Source organism: Mastigoproctus giganteus, chromosome 4 (assembly GCF_048544385.1).
Source record: "Mastigoproctus giganteus isolate SK-2022 chromosome 4, ASM4854438v1, whole genome shotgun sequence".
Lineage (NCBI taxonomy): Eukaryota > Metazoa > Arthropoda > Arachnida > Uropygi > Thelyphonidae > Mastigoproctus > Mastigoproctus giganteus.
In genome coordinates this window covers 204,083,493-204,102,351 of record NC_143578.1, presented here as the reverse complement: position 1 = coordinate 204,102,351, position 18,859 = coordinate 204,083,493, and the positions used below count along the sequence as shown (strand labels likewise).

The 18,859-nt window shown below is 39.6% G+C and overlaps 1 protein-coding gene across 3 annotated transcripts in view; it reads right to left on the bottom strand.

The window, feature by feature from the left end:
• Positions 1-18,859, bottom strand: part of ida (anaphase promoting complex subunit 5 ida) — a 435,748-nt gene that overhangs the window by 268,863 nt on the left and 148,026 nt on the right. For all 3 annotated transcript variants that reach the window (XM_090371999.1, XM_090372001.1, XM_090372000.1), the window contains exon 9: positions 15,765-15,846. In XM_090371999.1, coding sequence (XP_090228125.1) covers positions 15,765-15,846 — 82 coding nt within the window. The remainder of the gene's footprint in view (positions 1-15,764; positions 15,847-18,859) is intronic.

Genomic DNA, 18,859 nt, shown 5'->3' with positions numbered 1-18,859 from the left:
TTGACACTGAAAAATATATATACCGTTATAACTGTGTTGGGATACAAGTTTAGGGTTATAATTTTGAACTGAAATTGAAATTTTATTGTAATAGAAATCATGACTCAGACCAGAGCAGCAAAGCAAAAGGCTCAAGCTAATGGAAGTACTGTGGCTCAGAGGAGAACTGAGGGGGGCAGTTGCCTTCTGAATCACAGCCTTTTAAAATGCACTGCTTGCATGATGTTTGTGGAGCATTCAGGTACGGGACATGATATTGGCATGGGGGATGGCTTTGTGTGTGCGCGCAATGCAAGGAGTGTATCGAAATCAGGCAAAAACTCAGTGTTGTTATGGGCTTATATGAGAGCTTGAAGGACAGGGTGGATGCCCTCGAAGGAACTAAATTGAGGAGCCAATCAAGCTCTCAGCTGACCACATCAACGCCAGAGCTTGCACTTGGTCATCACGCAATACAGCGGCAACCCCCAAGGCAGAATGCGCTGGTTCCACAGGAACTAGTAGTTCTTGGTGACGCTATTGTCAGGGAAATGGGGAACATGCTTTGTAAAGAGGATAGGTGGAACAGGACCAGGGTATGTCTGCCAGGGGCAGAGGTTGATGATGTTGTAGAGCAGATATCACCTTTTAAGGGCACAAAAGGTGATATAGTTGTACATGTTGGCACTAATGATATCAAGAGTAGGAGACCGGCAGAATTACTTAACAAGTACAGGTCACTGTTGAAAAAAAGCCGTGAATTAGGGTTGAATTTGAAAGTGTCTGCAATTCTCCCCGGACACGATAGGATGGAGTATATGATGAGAGCCTTGTCGATCAATTCGACACTGGAAAGATTGTGCAAGGCTCAAGGGGTAGAATTTTTTTCAGCCTGGTCTGTGCTTGTTAACAGGAGAGACTGCTTCTTCAGGGATGGGATACACTTAAATAGAAAGGGTGCAAGAATATTTGCTGATGCTATCGAGGCAGTGTTAGGTGGGTTGGAAAACTGCTAGCTTGGGGGGTGACAAAGACTAATAGATTAACAATAGCCACTGGCAGAGGTGAAAGACATTCTTGCACTGCTTCTATTGAATGAGTCGCAGCCTGAAAAATAAGATGCAGGATATTTCAGAGACTGCTGGGACTCATTGGGGTACAAATAAACACATAGGTTGTGTTAGGGTAGCTAAGAAAAAGAACAGGTGCATGTATACTTGCGTGTACACCAATGCTAGGAGTTTAGTAAATAAATTTGATGAATTTGAAGTATTGCTCAAAACATCAAAGGCAGATATTGTGGGGATTTCAGAGACGTGGTGTCACAGAGATATAAGGAATGCAGAACTGGAATTTGGGGAGTACAACGTCTACAGAAAGGATAGACAGGATAGGAAGGGAGGAGGGGTTATGCTATTAGTTAAGAAACACAAAATCCAAGGAAGTGAAGCCAGTCGACATCGCCAGACAGTGCAGTGTCGAGTCAGTTTAGTGTAACTGACTCATTGGAAGATCAAAATTGAGAGTAGGAGTGTGCTATAGGCCTAATGACTCTGATGAGTATAATAAGAAACCGTACAGGGAAATAGAGTGGACCAGTAAATCATAGAGTCTTATAATGGGGGATTTTAATTTCCCAGATATTGACTGGAATTTGGGGGCTGGTCACTCACACACTAGCAAGGCTTTTGTGGATTTATTAGATGATTGTTTTCTACATCACCATGTTTGGGAGGCAACTAGAGGGAGTAATACTCTTGATTTGATTATCAGTAGTATTTCTTCATGCATTAAGAATCTGCAGATAAATGAACCACTAGGTGGCAGTGATCACAGTGTGCTGAAGTGGGATTTACTCAAAGAGGTAACTACCATTAGGGGTAAAGGGTATGGTTACTGCTTTCATAAAGACGACTACGATGGACTGAAAACAGTATTTAAATTCTATACAGTGGGCCCAACTGATGATGGTACGAACAGCAAATTCAAAATGGAAAGCATTCAAAGAACTTATCTTGGAAGCTACTAGGCTTTATATACCACCTAAGAAATACTGTTCAAGGTTTAGGCCTAAATGGATGTCAGATGAACTAATGAAACATATGGCAGAGAAGAAAAATGCATGGGATACATTTTTCGAAGGCTGACACAAGTAATTATAGACCTGTGAGTTTAACTTCTGTTCCAGGAAAATTAATGGAGGCAGTGGTTAAAGGAACACTGCAGGATCATCTAGACAAGACTTCAGTTATAGCTGGGACACAGCACATGGTTTTGTTAAGGGGAAGTCTTGCCTGACCAATTTCATTGGATACTATGATGCAGTCACAAAAGAACTGGATGCAGGGAATAACTTTGATATTATATACTTGGATCTTAGAAGGCTTTTGCTACTGTTGCACATGGAAGACTGCTGCACAAATTGGAGCAGTGTGGCATTGGAGGCAAATTGCTGCTATGGATAAAGGGGCAGTTGAGGGGGAGAAGACAGAGAGTGGTAATCAATGGACACTGTTCATCGTGGACTAATGTTATTAGTGGAGTCCCTCAGGGTTCAGTGTTGGGTCCATTATTCTTTTCTGTATTTATAAATGATACTGATGATGGTATATCAAGATTAATGTCCAAATTTGCAGACCATACGAAGGTTGTCAGGGTTGTCAAGGACACTACTGACACTATGCTGCTGCAACAGGATCTGGAAAGGTTGAGCAGATGGGCTGAGAGGTGGCAAATGAAGTTTAACATTGACAAATGTAAAGTACTACATATGGGAAACAGCAACCCCAGAGCAACGTATCAACTCTGTGGTACTACACTGACAGTGGTAGAGAATGAAAGGGACCTGGGGATGTTGGTGCAGGCAGATATGAAGTTCTCTGAGCAGTGCAGATGGGCTGCAAGAGTTGCTCATGGTATATTGTCAATGATATATAGGAATTTGTCTAGCAGGGATAAGGAGGTGATTATTGCCTTGTATAAAGCAATGGTCAGGCCACACCTAGAGTACTGTAGAGTACTGTATACTGTATACAGATCTGTATACAGATGTTGCTCAGAATAATCACCTGAGAGGGCATAAATTCAAATTGAGGAAAGACAGATGTAGGATAGATGTGCGGAAATTTGCCTTTAGCCAGCGGGTGGTTGGTTGGTTGGTTGGTTGTTGGAACAGACTTCCATCCCTTGTCGTGGAAGTTGATAGCCTAAATAAGTTTAAGGCTCAGCTGGACAGGTATTTCGAACGAACAGAGGGGTGAAGTGGAAGTGGTTTTTTTTTTTGGTTTTTTTTGGCTGATGCTGCATAAGCTTGCTTTCTTGCATCAAATGCCTCTACTAATGCTAAATATGCTGCATTCAGAGAGAATCTGCTCCGATGTAGTGGTGTCTATAAAGACAGCAGCAGATCCTACACATGATTCTGACTTCGAGCCGCCTGTGTAAATTGGCATGAAGTCAGAATGTTCAGCTCGTTGTGCTGAATAAAGCTGCAGGTAGACAGATGGAGTGTCCAACTTTCCTCAATTTTTAAGGAACAAGTTACATACTGGAACATGAGCATGCCAGGGTGGAAGGGGTTGCTTTGATGTTTGGGCAACCTTGTCTACCTTGATCTTAAGTTCTTTGAGTAGCTCTTGGAGACGAATACCAAAAGGACGACTGGCAGTCTTACAGGTGTTGTACAAATTTCCCCATTGTGACTCAAAAACGAATGGCCATGTAGGATGGTCTGGCAGGGATTTCAGTTTTAAAGCATACTTTAGAGACAACTGCTTGCGTTGGAGTGATAACAGTGGTTTGTTTGCTTCGATGTATAAGCTCTGGACAGGAGATGTTCGATGTGCTCCAATAGCGATGCAGAGAGCCTGATGATGGATAGGATCCAGCCATCGAAGTACACTGTCTCTGGCCGAATTGTATACTAGGGATCTGTAATCTAGTCTGGATCGTACAAGCGCACAGTAAAGCCGTAGAAGGGTGCATCAGTCCGCACCCCAAGATGTAGAGGAGAGAGAGCAGAGAATATTCAAGCCTCTTGTGCATTTTGTATGGAGTTGGCGGATGTGATCCAGAAAGGTCAGCTTTTTTATCAAATATGAGTCCCAAGAATTTTGTGTCCACCGCTACTGGAATAGCATTTTGTCCAAGCCTTAATTCAGGTTCAGGATGAAGATTACGCTTACGACAAAAGTGTGCACAAACGGTCTTTTGCGGCGAGAACCTGAATCCATTAGATAGTGTCCACGAATTTAGGCAATCAATGGCTTTTTGCAGTTGTCTTTCAATAACCCTCATGTTACATGACTGACAAAATATGCTAAAGTCATCAACATAGAGGGCACTGATTACAGTTGGAGGAAGTTGTTCTGTGATGGAATTTACTTTGATGGCGAAAAGCGTGACACTTAATACTTATCCTTGTGGTACTCCCTCCTCTTGGCTGAAGGAACGAGAGAGAGTGAGCATCCCACACAAACTTGGAAAGATCGATTGGCTAAAAAGTTTTTAATAAAAATGGGGAGATGCCCTCTAAGACCATGGCTATGCAAATCTTTTAAGATGCCAAATCTCCAAGTTGTGTCATACGCTTTCTCCATGTCAAAGAATACAGACACCAAATGTTCACATTTTAGGAAAGCATCCCAGATGGATGTTTCCAGTCTAATAAGATGGTCCAGAGTGGACCGGTTCCTTCGGAAGCTGCACTGGATGTTGGAGAGAAGGTCATTTGATTCTAAATACCATATTAAACGAAAATTAACCATTCTCTCCAGGATTTTGCACAGACAGCTAGTCAGAGCAATAGGACGATAATTAGTAGTGACTTTTGGATCCTTTCCTGGCTTAGCAAAGGCAAGAACGATTGCCTTGTGCCAGGAATCCAGTAACTGCCCTTCAATAAAGATTTCGTTATACAGAAGGAGCAGATGATCCATAGATTTTGGTGAAAGATGCTTAATCATTTCATAATGGACGCTATCTGGTCCAACAGCACTTAGCTTGGAAAGAATGAGAGCTCTTTTCAGTTCCTGTATAGTGAATGACCCGTTGTAGGGATAGACGCTCTTAGACTTAAAATTGAGTGCCTGCTTTTCGATTTTATGTTTCAGGACCAGGAACTCTGGGGAATACGAAGATGTCACAGAGATGTTAGAGAATGTTTCCCCAAGAGAATTGGCTATTGCAGTTGGATCTGCAATAGTGCATCCATTATAATCTAGGATTGAAGAAGTGTGGGATGTATATTTTCCCTTCATTTTCCGGATTTTATCCCAGACCAACTTAGTACCAGTGGAATGAGTAACTGTTGAAGTAAACGGATCCACGATTCCTTTTGACTCTGACGGCGAATGTAGCGTGCTTCGGCTCGTGCACGTTTAAAGGCTATAAGGTTGGTCGTGGTAGGATATCAGCGGAATATCCCCCAAGCTTTGCTTTGAGCCTTTTTTGCTGCTGTGCATTGTGAATTCCACCAAGGTTTGGGAAATGGTGGAAACCAAGCAGATGTTTTTGGGACGGCATTCACAGCTGCTTGGACAATAATTTCTGTGATGTATGTTACTACATCATTGATAGGCTCCTGACTGACAGTACTGTTAGGTCAAAATTTGTCTGATGTTGGAAGGCAGTCCAGTCAGCCTGTTCAGTCTTCCACCATGGTAACCTGAAAGGAAGACACGGTCTCCCACTGTGTAACGAGGTTATCATAGGGAAGTGATCACTTCCGTATGGGTTCTCCTCCACTTCCCAAGTGAGTGAAGGGAGTAGAGAAGGGGAGCAGATAGAGAGATCAATGGCAGAAAACGTACGGGTAGGCATGTGGAAGAAGGTGTTTGTTCCAATATTTAGAAGGGAAAGGTCATTGTCATTTAGCATACGCTTTATGACTTGTCCCCTTCCATTGATGCTAGCACTACCCCACAGGGTGTTATGTCCATTAAAATCCCCGAAAAGTAAGAAAGGGGGGAGGCCTTGATGATCTTGTAACTGCGTTACAAGATCATCAAGGTCTTCCTGGGAGATGTTAGTCCCAGGTGGCAAATAAATAGAGCACACGGTTAATAAAAATCCCACTGAAAGGCGAATTGCAACAGCCTCTATACTGGTTGTAACTAGCAAAGGCTGAACTCAGGTCTGGTTGCCCACAAGGATAGCCACTCCTCCATGAGCAGGACCATCCGCAATTCTATCCTTTCGAAAAATTCTGATGTTATGCATGGTGGGATCATCATTTGCTTTTAGATAAGTCTCCTGCAAGCAAAAGCAAACTGGCTTGTGCTTTTGCAGGAGGCCCTTGATGTCATCAGTATTTCGCCGGAATCCACGACAATTCCATTGTAGGAATTTAGCCATTATTTTGGCTTGGTGGGTCCATCAGGCATCTTCCGAGGTGCTGAGGGCTTTATTTTGTCAGTCTTGGATTTATCTTTTTTGGCGAAGAATGGACGCTGTCTGGTGTACATTTCTTCCTCCGCAAAGAGTTCCAAGACTGATTCATCCGGTACCTCCTTGTTCTTTTCTACATCCATTGTTTCTGCTATCACAAATGACTCTTCTGAAGTTTTTGGCTTTTCTTTACCACTTGGTTTTGGTAGTGGTGGAGCACTAGGAGGTACGGATATAGGAGTAGCAGCTGACTGCGTTTTTTTGGTGGGCTTTTGTGAACTCAATAAATAGCATGCAATCGGAGTGAATGACTCTCTTGGTAGTACAGTCATCTCTGTTTGTGTACCGGTAGTGTGCTTCGCAGAAACCTGAGCATATGAAGGCTTCCCGCTATTTATTGATTGTATGCGTTTTCTAGCCTCTGGGTAGGAGATATTCAGCTCTGTTTTCAGTTTTTGGATCTCTTTTTCATCCTTCCACTGCTGGCATGCTCTGAAGTAGGCAGGATGTTCTTGTTGGCAATTTACACAGATCGGTTTGGAAGCTGAACATTCCTTGCTCTCATGGTGGCGCCTCCGTAGCCAGGTGGGAAGGAGCAGCAGTGCGTAGCACACGCTTCTTGATTAGACCGTGGTTCGAGCCCGTCACCACCAAATACGGAGGATGCGGAAAGGTCAGGGAATGACCACCGCATATCCCAGAGCAATATGGCCTTAGTTGCTAATGCTCCTAAAAACCAAATAACAACAACAACATAACAACAGCTCTCATGGTCTTTCGCACCACATCGAGCACAAGCAGGGTTACCATGACAAGCTGTCTGTGAGTGTCCATATTTTTGGCATTTGAAACACCTCAGTGTGTTTGGAATATAAATCCTCACTGGGCAGTTTAAGTACTCTGCCTTGATGGAACTTGGAGGCCATGGGGTGTTAAATGTTAGGATGAGAACTTGGGTGGGGATGAGATTCCCATCCTTTCGCATTGATATTCTTTTGACAGCCGTCACTCCTTGTTCTTTCAATTCAGAGCAGATCTCTTCTTCAGAGACATGAAGAAGGTCCCACTCTGAAATGACACCTCGTGAAGAGTTCAAAGTTTTGTGGGGGGGTTACGGTGATAGGTATTCCCCCTATTGATGTGGCTTTCAGGATTTGTTCCACCTGTTTTATATTTATAGGTTCGACCAAAAGGTCACCAGAACGCAGTCGTTTTACAGATTTGGGTGATCCTGCCTTCCCTTCTAATCCTTTCTGGATAAAGAAGGGTGACATCTTCCCAACTGACTGCTCTCCAGTCGAATGGAGAATGAGGAAGAGCGATGTCACTGATGGTGGTGTATCCTCAGTTCTGGCTCTTTTTAGAGAGGTGTTTTCTGTGTCATCATCTCGATTAGGTAGGGGCCTTGTTGGGACCCCAGAAGAAATAGGAATTAAATTACTCATATGAGTAAGATAAAAATTTCAGATGCCCTAAGTACCTCACCCACCAAGGAGCCCTACGAGGGGATGCCACTCATGAACTAGCAGGTACTGCGTACACGAATGGGACACCAAGTTCGCTTAGGAGCACCATATCCACATTTCCAATAAGCCTTGATCCCGTCCCAGGACCAAAGGGAGGGAGACTTATTGGAACGCAGTTGACCCTAGCAGTAAGAACCACCCGCCGATTGATCCCAGTCAGGCCGGTCCGGGACCACCCGTCTTCTCGAAGCAGGGGCCAAAGTGGTGTATTAAGGCTGGGCCCTTCAACCACAAGGATCCCCCTTTCCGAATTCCACAGGTCGTGGCGCACAGCTGCACACGCCGGATTCCAATGATGTAACCCTGGAACCAAAGTATGGGCGTTAGATCCCAGCGATGCTAATCTGGAAAACCAGCAGCATCGCTGGGAGGTCCCCTCACCACATACAGGTGCCCACGTCGAGGGCGTTACAGGAAGAACATACACACACATAATCTGAACAAGTGGAAGGATCCCATCAGAATTCAGCATGCTCAAGGCCTTGAATGGGTTGAGCATGCTGAATTCTGATGGGATCCTTCCACTTGTTCAGATTACGACCCTAAGGGGGCATAAATTCAAATTAAGAAAGGACAGGTGTAGAATAGATGTGCAGAAATTTGCCTTTAGCCAGCGGGTGGTTAATTGCTGGAACAAACTTCCATCTGTTGTTGTTGAAGTTGATAGGTTGAATAAATTTAAGGAGGAACTGGACAGGGATTTGGAGGGAATGGTGTGCTTTTTTTTTTTTTTTTTTGGCTGATGCTGCATAAGCTCATACACTTGCTTTCTTGCATCACATGCCACTACTACTACTACATGAAATGTTTTGAACTAAGACTTATGTTAGAACTAAGACTTATGCTCTTAAGACGCTTGTTTTTTCAGCATGGTAGACTGCGAAGGGCTTGAAATCACCTCTGGCATTTCCTCCAAACAATAATGTGATGCAGTATTTGGTTGCCTTAAAACCAGGCACTGACTTCTCTTTCTTTGAAATATAGGTCTGACTTGGCATCCTTTTCCAAAATAATCCTCTCTCATCTACATTAAATATTTGTTCAGGCAAATATTGCCCCTCCTCGATTATTTCAGCAGCGTTCAGGAAATTCTTCCACTGCTTCTGTCGGCACTTCCCACCTAACCAGTAACCTTGTGCAGATTTACACTTCTTTTATTGCTGAAATCATCCAGCACTAGCCTTGAACGTGCCTTCTCCAATGTTCCTTCTCCTTTAAATCATTGTTCAAAGATTTTGCCTTTTCTTAGATCAGTATTAGGCTTAATGGTGTCCTTTTCTGAGTCAGATCCTCAATTGAATAATGTTTTGATTTTTTTAAATTGGACCACACCTCTTTTTTGAAATAATTGTTTCTTTCAGTGCTACTGAGCCTTTAGTGCTTTCAGTGATGTGAGCTTTGTCCTTTACAATCATATTTACAGTTGAAACAGGATGCTCCATTTCAAGTGCAATGGCTAACGTTTGCTGACCTTTGTGTTTTTAATAATTTTTAACTTTTTTTTTTCAAGCCTAGGTGCAGACTTCTTCCTCTCAACTTCACTATCACTACCTTTGCTAAAATCATTCTTATGCTTTGACATCACAGCTGAAGGGTAATTTTAACAAAATACAAAAAAAACTTTAAAATTAAGAAAAAGTGTAACAGAAATGATTTACACATTTCTGTTACACTTTTACAGGTAAAGCAGAAATGATTCTGCTTTACCTATAAAATTATTCTGCTTTATCTGTTACAGGTGAAGCAGAACCTCTTAAAACATGAATATAAAGTTCAAACTAAGTTCAAATGGGAAGCATGCAGGGGCGAATTTAAACTTATTGTGGCCCTAAGTTATAACATGTATGAGGCCTTTCTCTCTTACAGTTCACCTGTGACAATATTAAAAGGGATTTTTTAAGATGGAGCGAGACCCCTTGTAATGTGAGGCCCTAAGCTATAGCTTGTTTAGCTTAAATTTAACCCTGGAGGCTCACATTTTGTGAGTATGGGCTTGGCACACCCAGGGTCCCAAGCTGGATATCATCTTCTCTTTCTTGGTGATTCCCTTCTACTTTTGACTCTCTCTCTCTCTCTCTCTCTCTCTCTCTCTCTCTCAGGGTAACTCGGGAACTTTTTTTTTTCCTGGTGCAACGTAAGCCTCAGGCTTCCTTGCACCATATGGCTTTTAATAATAATAATGTAAATCTGGCCCAGGAAGCATGTACTCTTCTGCTAGGAAACCTACAGATATGTATGAGTTTATATATATCTCAGGGAGAACGTGAAAATGTGCATTAAGTAATGAAATATGCGAAGGTTTTACATTTAGGGTGAGATGTGATGAAACAGCTATAAGCTAGGAGATAATTACTTGTGAAATAGTAAAGTAAATTTACCAAACCTAATAAAGGGGAAAAAAAGGAATTGTTACAGCAAGAAAATAGCACCACTTCAGTTCCTGAAACCCTAAATGTGAGACATATAAAAATGAAGGAAACTAGAACAGTTGAAAGTAAAGAATTAGATATCAAAAGCAGCTCAGGTATGTTCAGGGTCATGGTCAGTTCTTTTAGATAGGGCACTGACACACACATATACCTTGAAACTGGAGCACAGAAAGTTGCAACATGTCAGTGACTTATCTAGACATAGTATCGTATGAATCACCCATTTATATGTGGATAATAAATTATCATGCATTGAATAGAAAGTGTTTTATGTGTTTTGCCACATTTTACAATGGGTGATTTTGTTATGCAGTGAATTTGCATCAAAACTGAGAAAATCACAACAGAAACTCATGAAATGTTGAAAACATTTCATGGGTTTCTGTTGTGATTTTGTAAAAGATTATGTATCTGCCATTTTAAGACTTGGCATTAGCATTGGTAGAGGCATGTGATGCAAGCTTATACAGCATCAACAAAAAAAAAAAAAGAAAAAAAAAATCATTTCACCCATCCATTCACTCTAAAAGTTTGTCCATTTCTTCCTTGAATTTTTTTAAGCTATCAACTTCCACGACAGATGGAATTTTGTTCCAGTAATCAACTACCCACTGGCTAAAAAGGCAAGTTTCAGCACATCTATTCTACAAATGTCTTTCCTCAGGTTCGTAACATGTTATATTTCAATGCAATAGTTGAAATCTCTCTCTCTCTCTCTCTCTCTCTCTCTCTCTCTCAGTGAAGACCAAAAGAAATTTGCCATTATGTATAGTCCTGCCTAAGCTGATAATATCATTTTAAATCATAAAACTTTGCCAGGAAAGACAAACTGATTGTACATTTAAAAATTTTACATCACCAGGGGAGGTGTTTGAAACTCACTACTTTCTTGAAAAAGTTAACAGGAGCAAAGAATTCTATGTGACCAAAATCAAATGCAGTAGAGCATACTGCATTCGATTTTTATCATGTGGAAATCTTTGTCAGTACTGAATTCAGAAATACAATTCTGAAAAAAAGTAGTGAATTCTTCAACTGAATGTAGTTATTGAATTCCAGCAAGTTTTCTGAGTATATCTGCCAAATATCTCAAGGAAGTGATCACAATCTGCAAGATTGTGACCACTCTCTTGGTTGAATGAATGAAGTGTTTTTGATTTTGGTGAGTGCTTTCAGCTCACTTTATCTTTTTTCTTGAATATTTTACAAAATAAAGTTTTTCTGGATTTTTAGCTGCATTTTCATTTTCATTCAGACTGATTCTTTAAAGTAATAAACTGCAAGCCACATTAGCAGACACCCAAGGGATGTACCAGACATGCAATAACCTTGCTTTTGCAAAAATGTTTATTCTATAAATCGAAGCTTCACATTTTAATTAAGTTTCCTAATCCTCCAATAACAATACTGGACAATGAAGATAACATCTTCGTTGTCCATACACGTGCATTCCATAATTCAACTTTCCCCATTGCAAATTCATATGAAATCTTAACTATTCCCTTCCCCCCATAACCTGTCTGGCTCCTGTAGATTTTTAAACTTGAAGTGACTGAAACCACATCAATTTCATAATGATAAATAATTAGGAGAAGATAAAACTTAGTCACTTGTCATAGTGGCTAAATATTCCCAGATCTTCCTCTTATTTCTATTTAATGCATTAAACAGAAATCAACAATCTATGGAATGAGCTGTTCAGCAATAAAATTAAGTAAGGAGTAATGGGGAGGGGGGGGGGAAGACGACCAAAAGGTTGTAAGAATGCTTAGAGACCTCTCTTATAACATGATAGCAGTAGCTTGAGAAAGAAAAATTTGCACTCCTGGATGAAAGAAAAATTTGCACTCCATAAATAAGAATGTGGGAAAGAGTTTGTAAGTTTCTCATTTATCAGTGTATAAAGTGTTTGAATAACACCAAAACTCTTGAACTGAAAATCACATTTTTCTTCCCAAACTAGGTTTTATGATAAAACTGTCATTAGTTTCTGAACAATCTTTGTATATACTTATATATATATATATTATATATATAAAATTAAAACCATTATGCCATTAACATTATTTGAGTAATAACCTATAATATGTGCCATAACTAAACAATAAATTGTGTTCTGGTTCCAGCATGTCTAATGCACCAATTACGTATATGCAACTAAGGGTAATAGTGAAGAAGGGTAAAAGGAATTTTAAAACTGAACAAAATAAATATCAGATTAATATTACTAATATTTAAATTTATCATCTGCTGATTATAGCCTATACACAGGAACTCCCCGACTTACGTAAGGGTTGCATTCCATAGATAAGTCGGAATTTCCCCCATGCTTGTGCAGCACTTGCCACTGTGCTCACTGAATTGATTGAATCAAAAAAGAAATGTTCGACGAACATGTAAATAGAATTATTTATTGTATTTATTCAATTTTTTTATCTCATGCGCAGGAAAAATTACAAAAAAGCGTGTAATTTAAAAAATTTTTAAATTATAAAATTACAAAAAAGAGAGGAGATAGGCATAACATCAGTAAGTTTTACCTCTCGAGCATCATTGCCAGAATCAACGTCTTCAGCTGACAAGTATGCTGCTGCGGAGATTTAGAAGGGGTCGGCCACTCAACCTTACAAAAGAACATATTAATGGATGACTGGATGGTGGCTTTTTTCTTTTTTTCTTTGTAGCAAGCAAGCATATCATTCACCACTCTTTAACTTTTAAGAATTGTTCGATGTCAAAATCCATCTTCTCAAACCTCGCCACTGCCAATGCAATTTCACGAAATGCCATTGCCATCCTTCTGGTGATTAAGCATCTCGGCTCCTTATTTGCTTCATCTTGAGCTTCATCAGCATTTTCTTCTTTCACTATCGCTGCCTGCAAGTCAATATGTTCTTTTTCCTTCTCTTCTTCCTCTATTAACTCCTCCACATCTCTGCCATCAACCCCCAACTGAAGTAGCTTTGCAACCTTTACAATCTTATCTGTAATCTCTTCATACGATTTGTATTTTTCAAATCCTTTGAAGCCTTTTACATGCCGTGGGCATAATTTCTTCCATGTGCCATTTAAACAACTTTTAGGAATTTCCGCCAGGCCTTATTAATGTTTAACATGGCATGGTAAATACTGTAAGATTTCCAAAAATCTCTTAACGTAAAATTTTTCTCATCGTCTACTGCAGACAATGCCTGAACAAATGTTGTGCGTATATAGTATGCTTTTAAATTCAAAATAACACTCTGATCCATAGGTTGTATGAGTGAAGTCGTGTTTGACGGTAGAAATATGACTCTCACGTTCGAATTGAAATCATCTAGATGTGTAGGATGTCCGGGAGCATTATCTAATAGAAGCAAAATCTTGAAAGGAATGTCATTGTCTTTACAATATTTTTCAACCTCGGGAATGAAGCAGAATTTAAACCAATGCCCAAAGAGAGAGAGAGAGAGAGATTGTTATCCATGCTCTCTGGTTCAATCGGAAATGCATGGGAAGGGTGGCTTTATTGATGTCCTTAAATGCACGAGGATTTCCAGAATGGTACACAAGCAGTGGTTTTAATCTGTAATCTCCCACTCATTAGTCCCAAGCAAGAGCGTGGCCCTATCTTTTGATGCCTTGAAACTTGGCATTGTATTTTCCTCTTTGGCAATGTATGTTTGGTCTGGCATTTTTTTTCCAATACAGAGCAGTCTTGTCAACATTAAAAATTTACTGCGTTGAATAGCCCCTTCATCAATAATTTTTCCCAACACATCACAAAATTTCTCTGCAGCTGCAAAATTGGCACTGGCAACTTCACTGCATACTTTAATGTTTTGGAGACCAGTGCGATGCTTGAACCTATTAAACCACTCGTTGTCTGCCACGAACTTGGGTTGGAGTTTGCCGTACTTATCCCTAATATCTTTATAAATACTTGTTGCTTTTGCTTGAATGGTCATTAAACTCAGGGGCACTCGCTTCTGAATCTGATTTGCCATCCATATTATTAACAGTTGTTCCATCTTCGATATAGCACTTGAACGCGGTTTTGTGATCACTGCTCATTTAAGTGCGTTGATTCTTTTGATATGTTCTTTTATACGTGCACTTTCCTTTAAAATAGTATTCACTGTTGAAGCAGTGAGACCTAATTCCCTTGCAATAGATGATTTAGAAATGAAGATGAAAATGATAAAGAAGAAACTTTGTCCTGCTTCATACTTCTTAATCATTTTCATTTCTAAATCAATTTTGTTTTGTTTCCTGGCACTACCACCACTTGCACTTTTCATTGGTCGCTTTCCCTTCATTATTGTAATACGTAAATAGGAATGAAGAGAAGTTTCTGAGAATTTGTTTTTTATATGATTGAAGATTTCAGTGAAGGGGAACACATTTCACCACAATAGCGTAAAAACACGCACAATTGCAGTTATCGGTGCCTAACAGAAAAGCCTAATAAACTGTTTTAGCAAATTTTTTTTATTGTTTTATGGTCGTGACCTCCAGAAACGTGCTTTAGAAAAATATCAACAAAGGCATTCAAAATTGATTCTTATAATGGGAACATACGGTAATGATGAAAGGGTAGTGCAATTTCCATTATAAATATGACCTTTCAGAGAGATAAACAGTTTGGTAATATAGCAAAATATTCAACTTCTAAGGACTTGGGACGAATTACAAAAAAACAAAAAACACAAAAAATGTGTTATTGGGTTCACATTACGATATTTTCACGATACCTCCATTTATTCCTATGGGATGCAAAATACGTTTCCACAATTTTTTTAAGTTTGCACCAGCCGGCAAAAATTTATGTAAAGTCGAATTTTCGACTTTACGTAAGTCGGGGAGTTCCTGTACACTGATGGGCACTCAACAACAGGGACCAGCACCCATCAATGTACAACTGAATGCAATCAGCAAAATACAATTTGTTTCTATGATCCATATTCTAGTTTAACAGGGATTTATTAACAGATATAGAATTTTATTATTATTATTATTAGCTATATGGTGCAAGGAAGCATGAGGCTTATGCAGCACCAGACAAAAAAAAAAAAATTCTGAATTACCCTGAGAGAGAGTCATAAGTAGAAGGAAATCACCAAGAAAGAGAAGGATGATGATATCCAGCTAAGGATCCTGGGTGTGCCGTGCCCATACCAGATGTGAGCCCCTAGGGTTATAGGAAAGTATGGTGAAATTATATCAACTGGGAAGTTGATTTCATTGTAAACTAGAAATAATGGGATTAATTTAGATGTAAACTGGATATAATGGACCATTGATCCAGTTTCATTTCAATATTCTCGATATTTTTTGGTATTCAATATTGTTATATATATAAACAATGATACTCTGTAAATAGTTCAATTTAGTCCTAAGTATTTGAAACAGCAAATATTTTCTAACCAATGTTCAAGTCATAAAATAAATTACAATAGCTTACTAATGCATGCTGAAGACACACATTATCATTGACTTCCTGTGCTATCATAATTGCCTCTTTTAAAGCTGCAAGAGCTTCTTCTCTGAAGAACAAAAAACAATAAACAGAAATTTTAAAGTAAAAGTGGATAGAAGAAAATAAAATTAAATTCAATTTAAATATCATGCAACCTCAAATTAAAATTCTTCCTACACAGCAGTTTAAGATATGCTATAGGATAATTCATATCCCTGAAAAATAAAACAAGTACTGAACTACCAATTAAATTCAAAGAAGGCCCAGACCAGTTATGCACAAAAAATATATTATTTCAGCAGTTCCATAGGATATATGATAAATGTCACAGCAGGCCAGTCCTTCAACTTAAGTAAGCATACAGGTTATTCACAACAAACTCAACTTTAAAAGCTTATATAAAAAATTCATGGTGGTAGCCTTAGCTAGCACCAGGTCTTAAGATAACAGAGCAAAGCTTCTGGGCAGGGAGGACTATCAAATCCAAAAAAGGGACAGCTTGCATACAAATACCACAAATTTAAACAGATACGCGAACCGTTTAAAACTGACTTAATAATAAAATAAAATAATACAAAAGACTGTAAAATAATATTTACAAAGATTGATTATTTACAAAAAACTAGTTTGAGGCAAAAATATATATAAAAATAAAATAAAATAAAATAAGTAAATAACGTTAAAATGCATTAAAATATAAATTTAAAAGCGATAAAAACACTATTGAAGCTTTCGGAGGTGTCTGCCTCCTTACTCAGCAATAATGAAACTTCCTTAAATACCAGCAACACATCCTTAAATACCAGGTTCACGGCACACATGGATGACCAGGTGCACACTCGGTATTCCTTTCACGTGTACCAGAACCGGAAGTGGCCTGGGAAACTAAAACGTTTATCTCTGGCAAAAACCACCGCCTCAAAAATGGGGGTGAAGTCATACTCCTCTACCTCTATTCATGCTATTGTTGCCAGAGGATCCAATCCACAGACTTTCCAGCCACTTGCGGTTCCAGAATCTATGCCCCTGGTCAAGGATGACAAGGCTGTCATCCGTAATTGGATTGTTTCCAATTCTGGTATGGCTGTTCAAGAGAAGAATGTTGCAAATCTTAACTGGCTTGTTTCCAATTCTGCTAAGGCTGTTCAAAGAGAACAATGTTGCATATCATAATTGGCTTGTTTCCAATTCTTCAGTTTCATTTTCTGCCTACAACAAAGCTCGCAACAATTGTAAAGCAGTTATTAATCAGTCAAAACTAGAGTTTGAACAGGCTAAGAGTAGAAAACTTGCTTCCTGTCCTAATGGTAGCCGAGCATTCTGGTCTCTTGCCAAAGCTATTAGCCGCAACTTTTGCCCATCTCCGCTCCCACATCTGTCAAAACCAGATGGTTCTGTTCTCGCTTCAGCCAAGGATAAAGCTGACCTGCTAGCAACCCATTTTTCTTCTAACTCATGTATTAATGATCTTGGTAAAACACCTCCCACCATTCTGAACATGCTCCATTCAAAGCCTCCTGTGGTCTTCCGTCAAAAGGATGCCAGAAGGATTTTGACGAATCTTGATGCTAAGAAAGCTCCAGGTCCTGATGGTATTTCTCCACTTGTTCTCAAAACCTGTTCTCCTGAACTTACTCCTGTTCTTTGCCACCTTTTTTCACTTTCTTATTCCAAAGGTGTTTTCCCCTCTGCTTGGAAATTTGCTCATATCCAGCCAGTTCCTAAAAAGGGTGACAAATCCCTCCCATCCAATTATCGTCCCATTCTAATTACTTCTACTCTTTCTAAAGTAATGGAGAAATCAATTAACCGCCAACTCTTAAACCACCTAGAAACCTTCCATCTGATCAACAATCGCCCGTATGGATTCCGTCAGTGTTGATCCACTGACGACACCAGAATATCTGGTGATATTCTGACTTATGTTACCCATTTATGGAAAAATTCAATGGAATGTTCAGTGAAACACAAGCAGTTTCTCTTGATATCTCAAAGGCTTTTGATAAAGGTCCTCTAAACACGTTTCCATCTTATGGTTTTCCAACTGGTTTTTGTAATTGTTTATCCAGTTTTCTCTCTGATTGCTCACTGAGGGTGATGGCTCTCTGTCTTCTAACTTCTTTGCTAATGCTGGTGTCCCCCAAGGTTCAGTTCTTTCCCTCATTCTTTTCCTCTTGTATATTAATGACCTTCTTCCATTGACTGGAAATCTTATCCATAGTTTTGCCGATGATAGCACATTGCATTCCACTTTCCATTTTGAGAAACCTTGCCCTGCTCAATCAGCTTCAACTTCTCGAATATCTGCTACCAATTCCTTAAATGCCGATCTCCAGGTAATTCTCCAATGGGGTAAAGACAACTTAGTTGATTTCAATCCTTCTAAAACTCAGTCTTGTCTTATATCGCGCAAAAAGGATTCTTCTGCTCCTATGCTTATCTTTGGTGACAATCTGATTTCTAGGCAAAATGATATATCTCTTTTGGGGATTACCCTGACCTAATCTCTCTTGGCACAAGCACATTACAAAAATTGCTTCCTCTGCATCTGAAAAACGTGGTTTTCTCTTTCACTCTCAACGTTACTTTTCTTCCAAATAGTTGTTCACTCTGTACAAATTGCAAATCCGCCGTACCATGGAATATTTTTCCCACATCTGGGGTAGAGCTCCCAAAACCTCTCTCAGGCTTCTAGATTCCATTCAGAAGAGGGTAGTTAGGTTAATTAATGACTCATCTCTAACAGAATCTCTCCACTCGCTGTCTCATAGATGTACTGTTTCTGCTGCATGCCTTTTCTTCTGAATTGGCTTCTATAATTCCCACTCTCATTTTCAAAACAGTCCGAACATGTGCCGCCATCAGCCAACATCCATTTACTGTCCCACTTCAAACTCACAGAACCAACTTTTCATCTTCCTCGTTTATTCATTCAACTGCCGTTTTCTGGAACAACCTTCCTTCTTCATATGTATTTCCTGAAAATTACAGTCTACAGAAGTTCAAGTCTGATGTCAACAAATATCTTCTTTCGTCTTCTCAACCTCCAACCTAAACACGGTACTAAGTACTATAGGTTC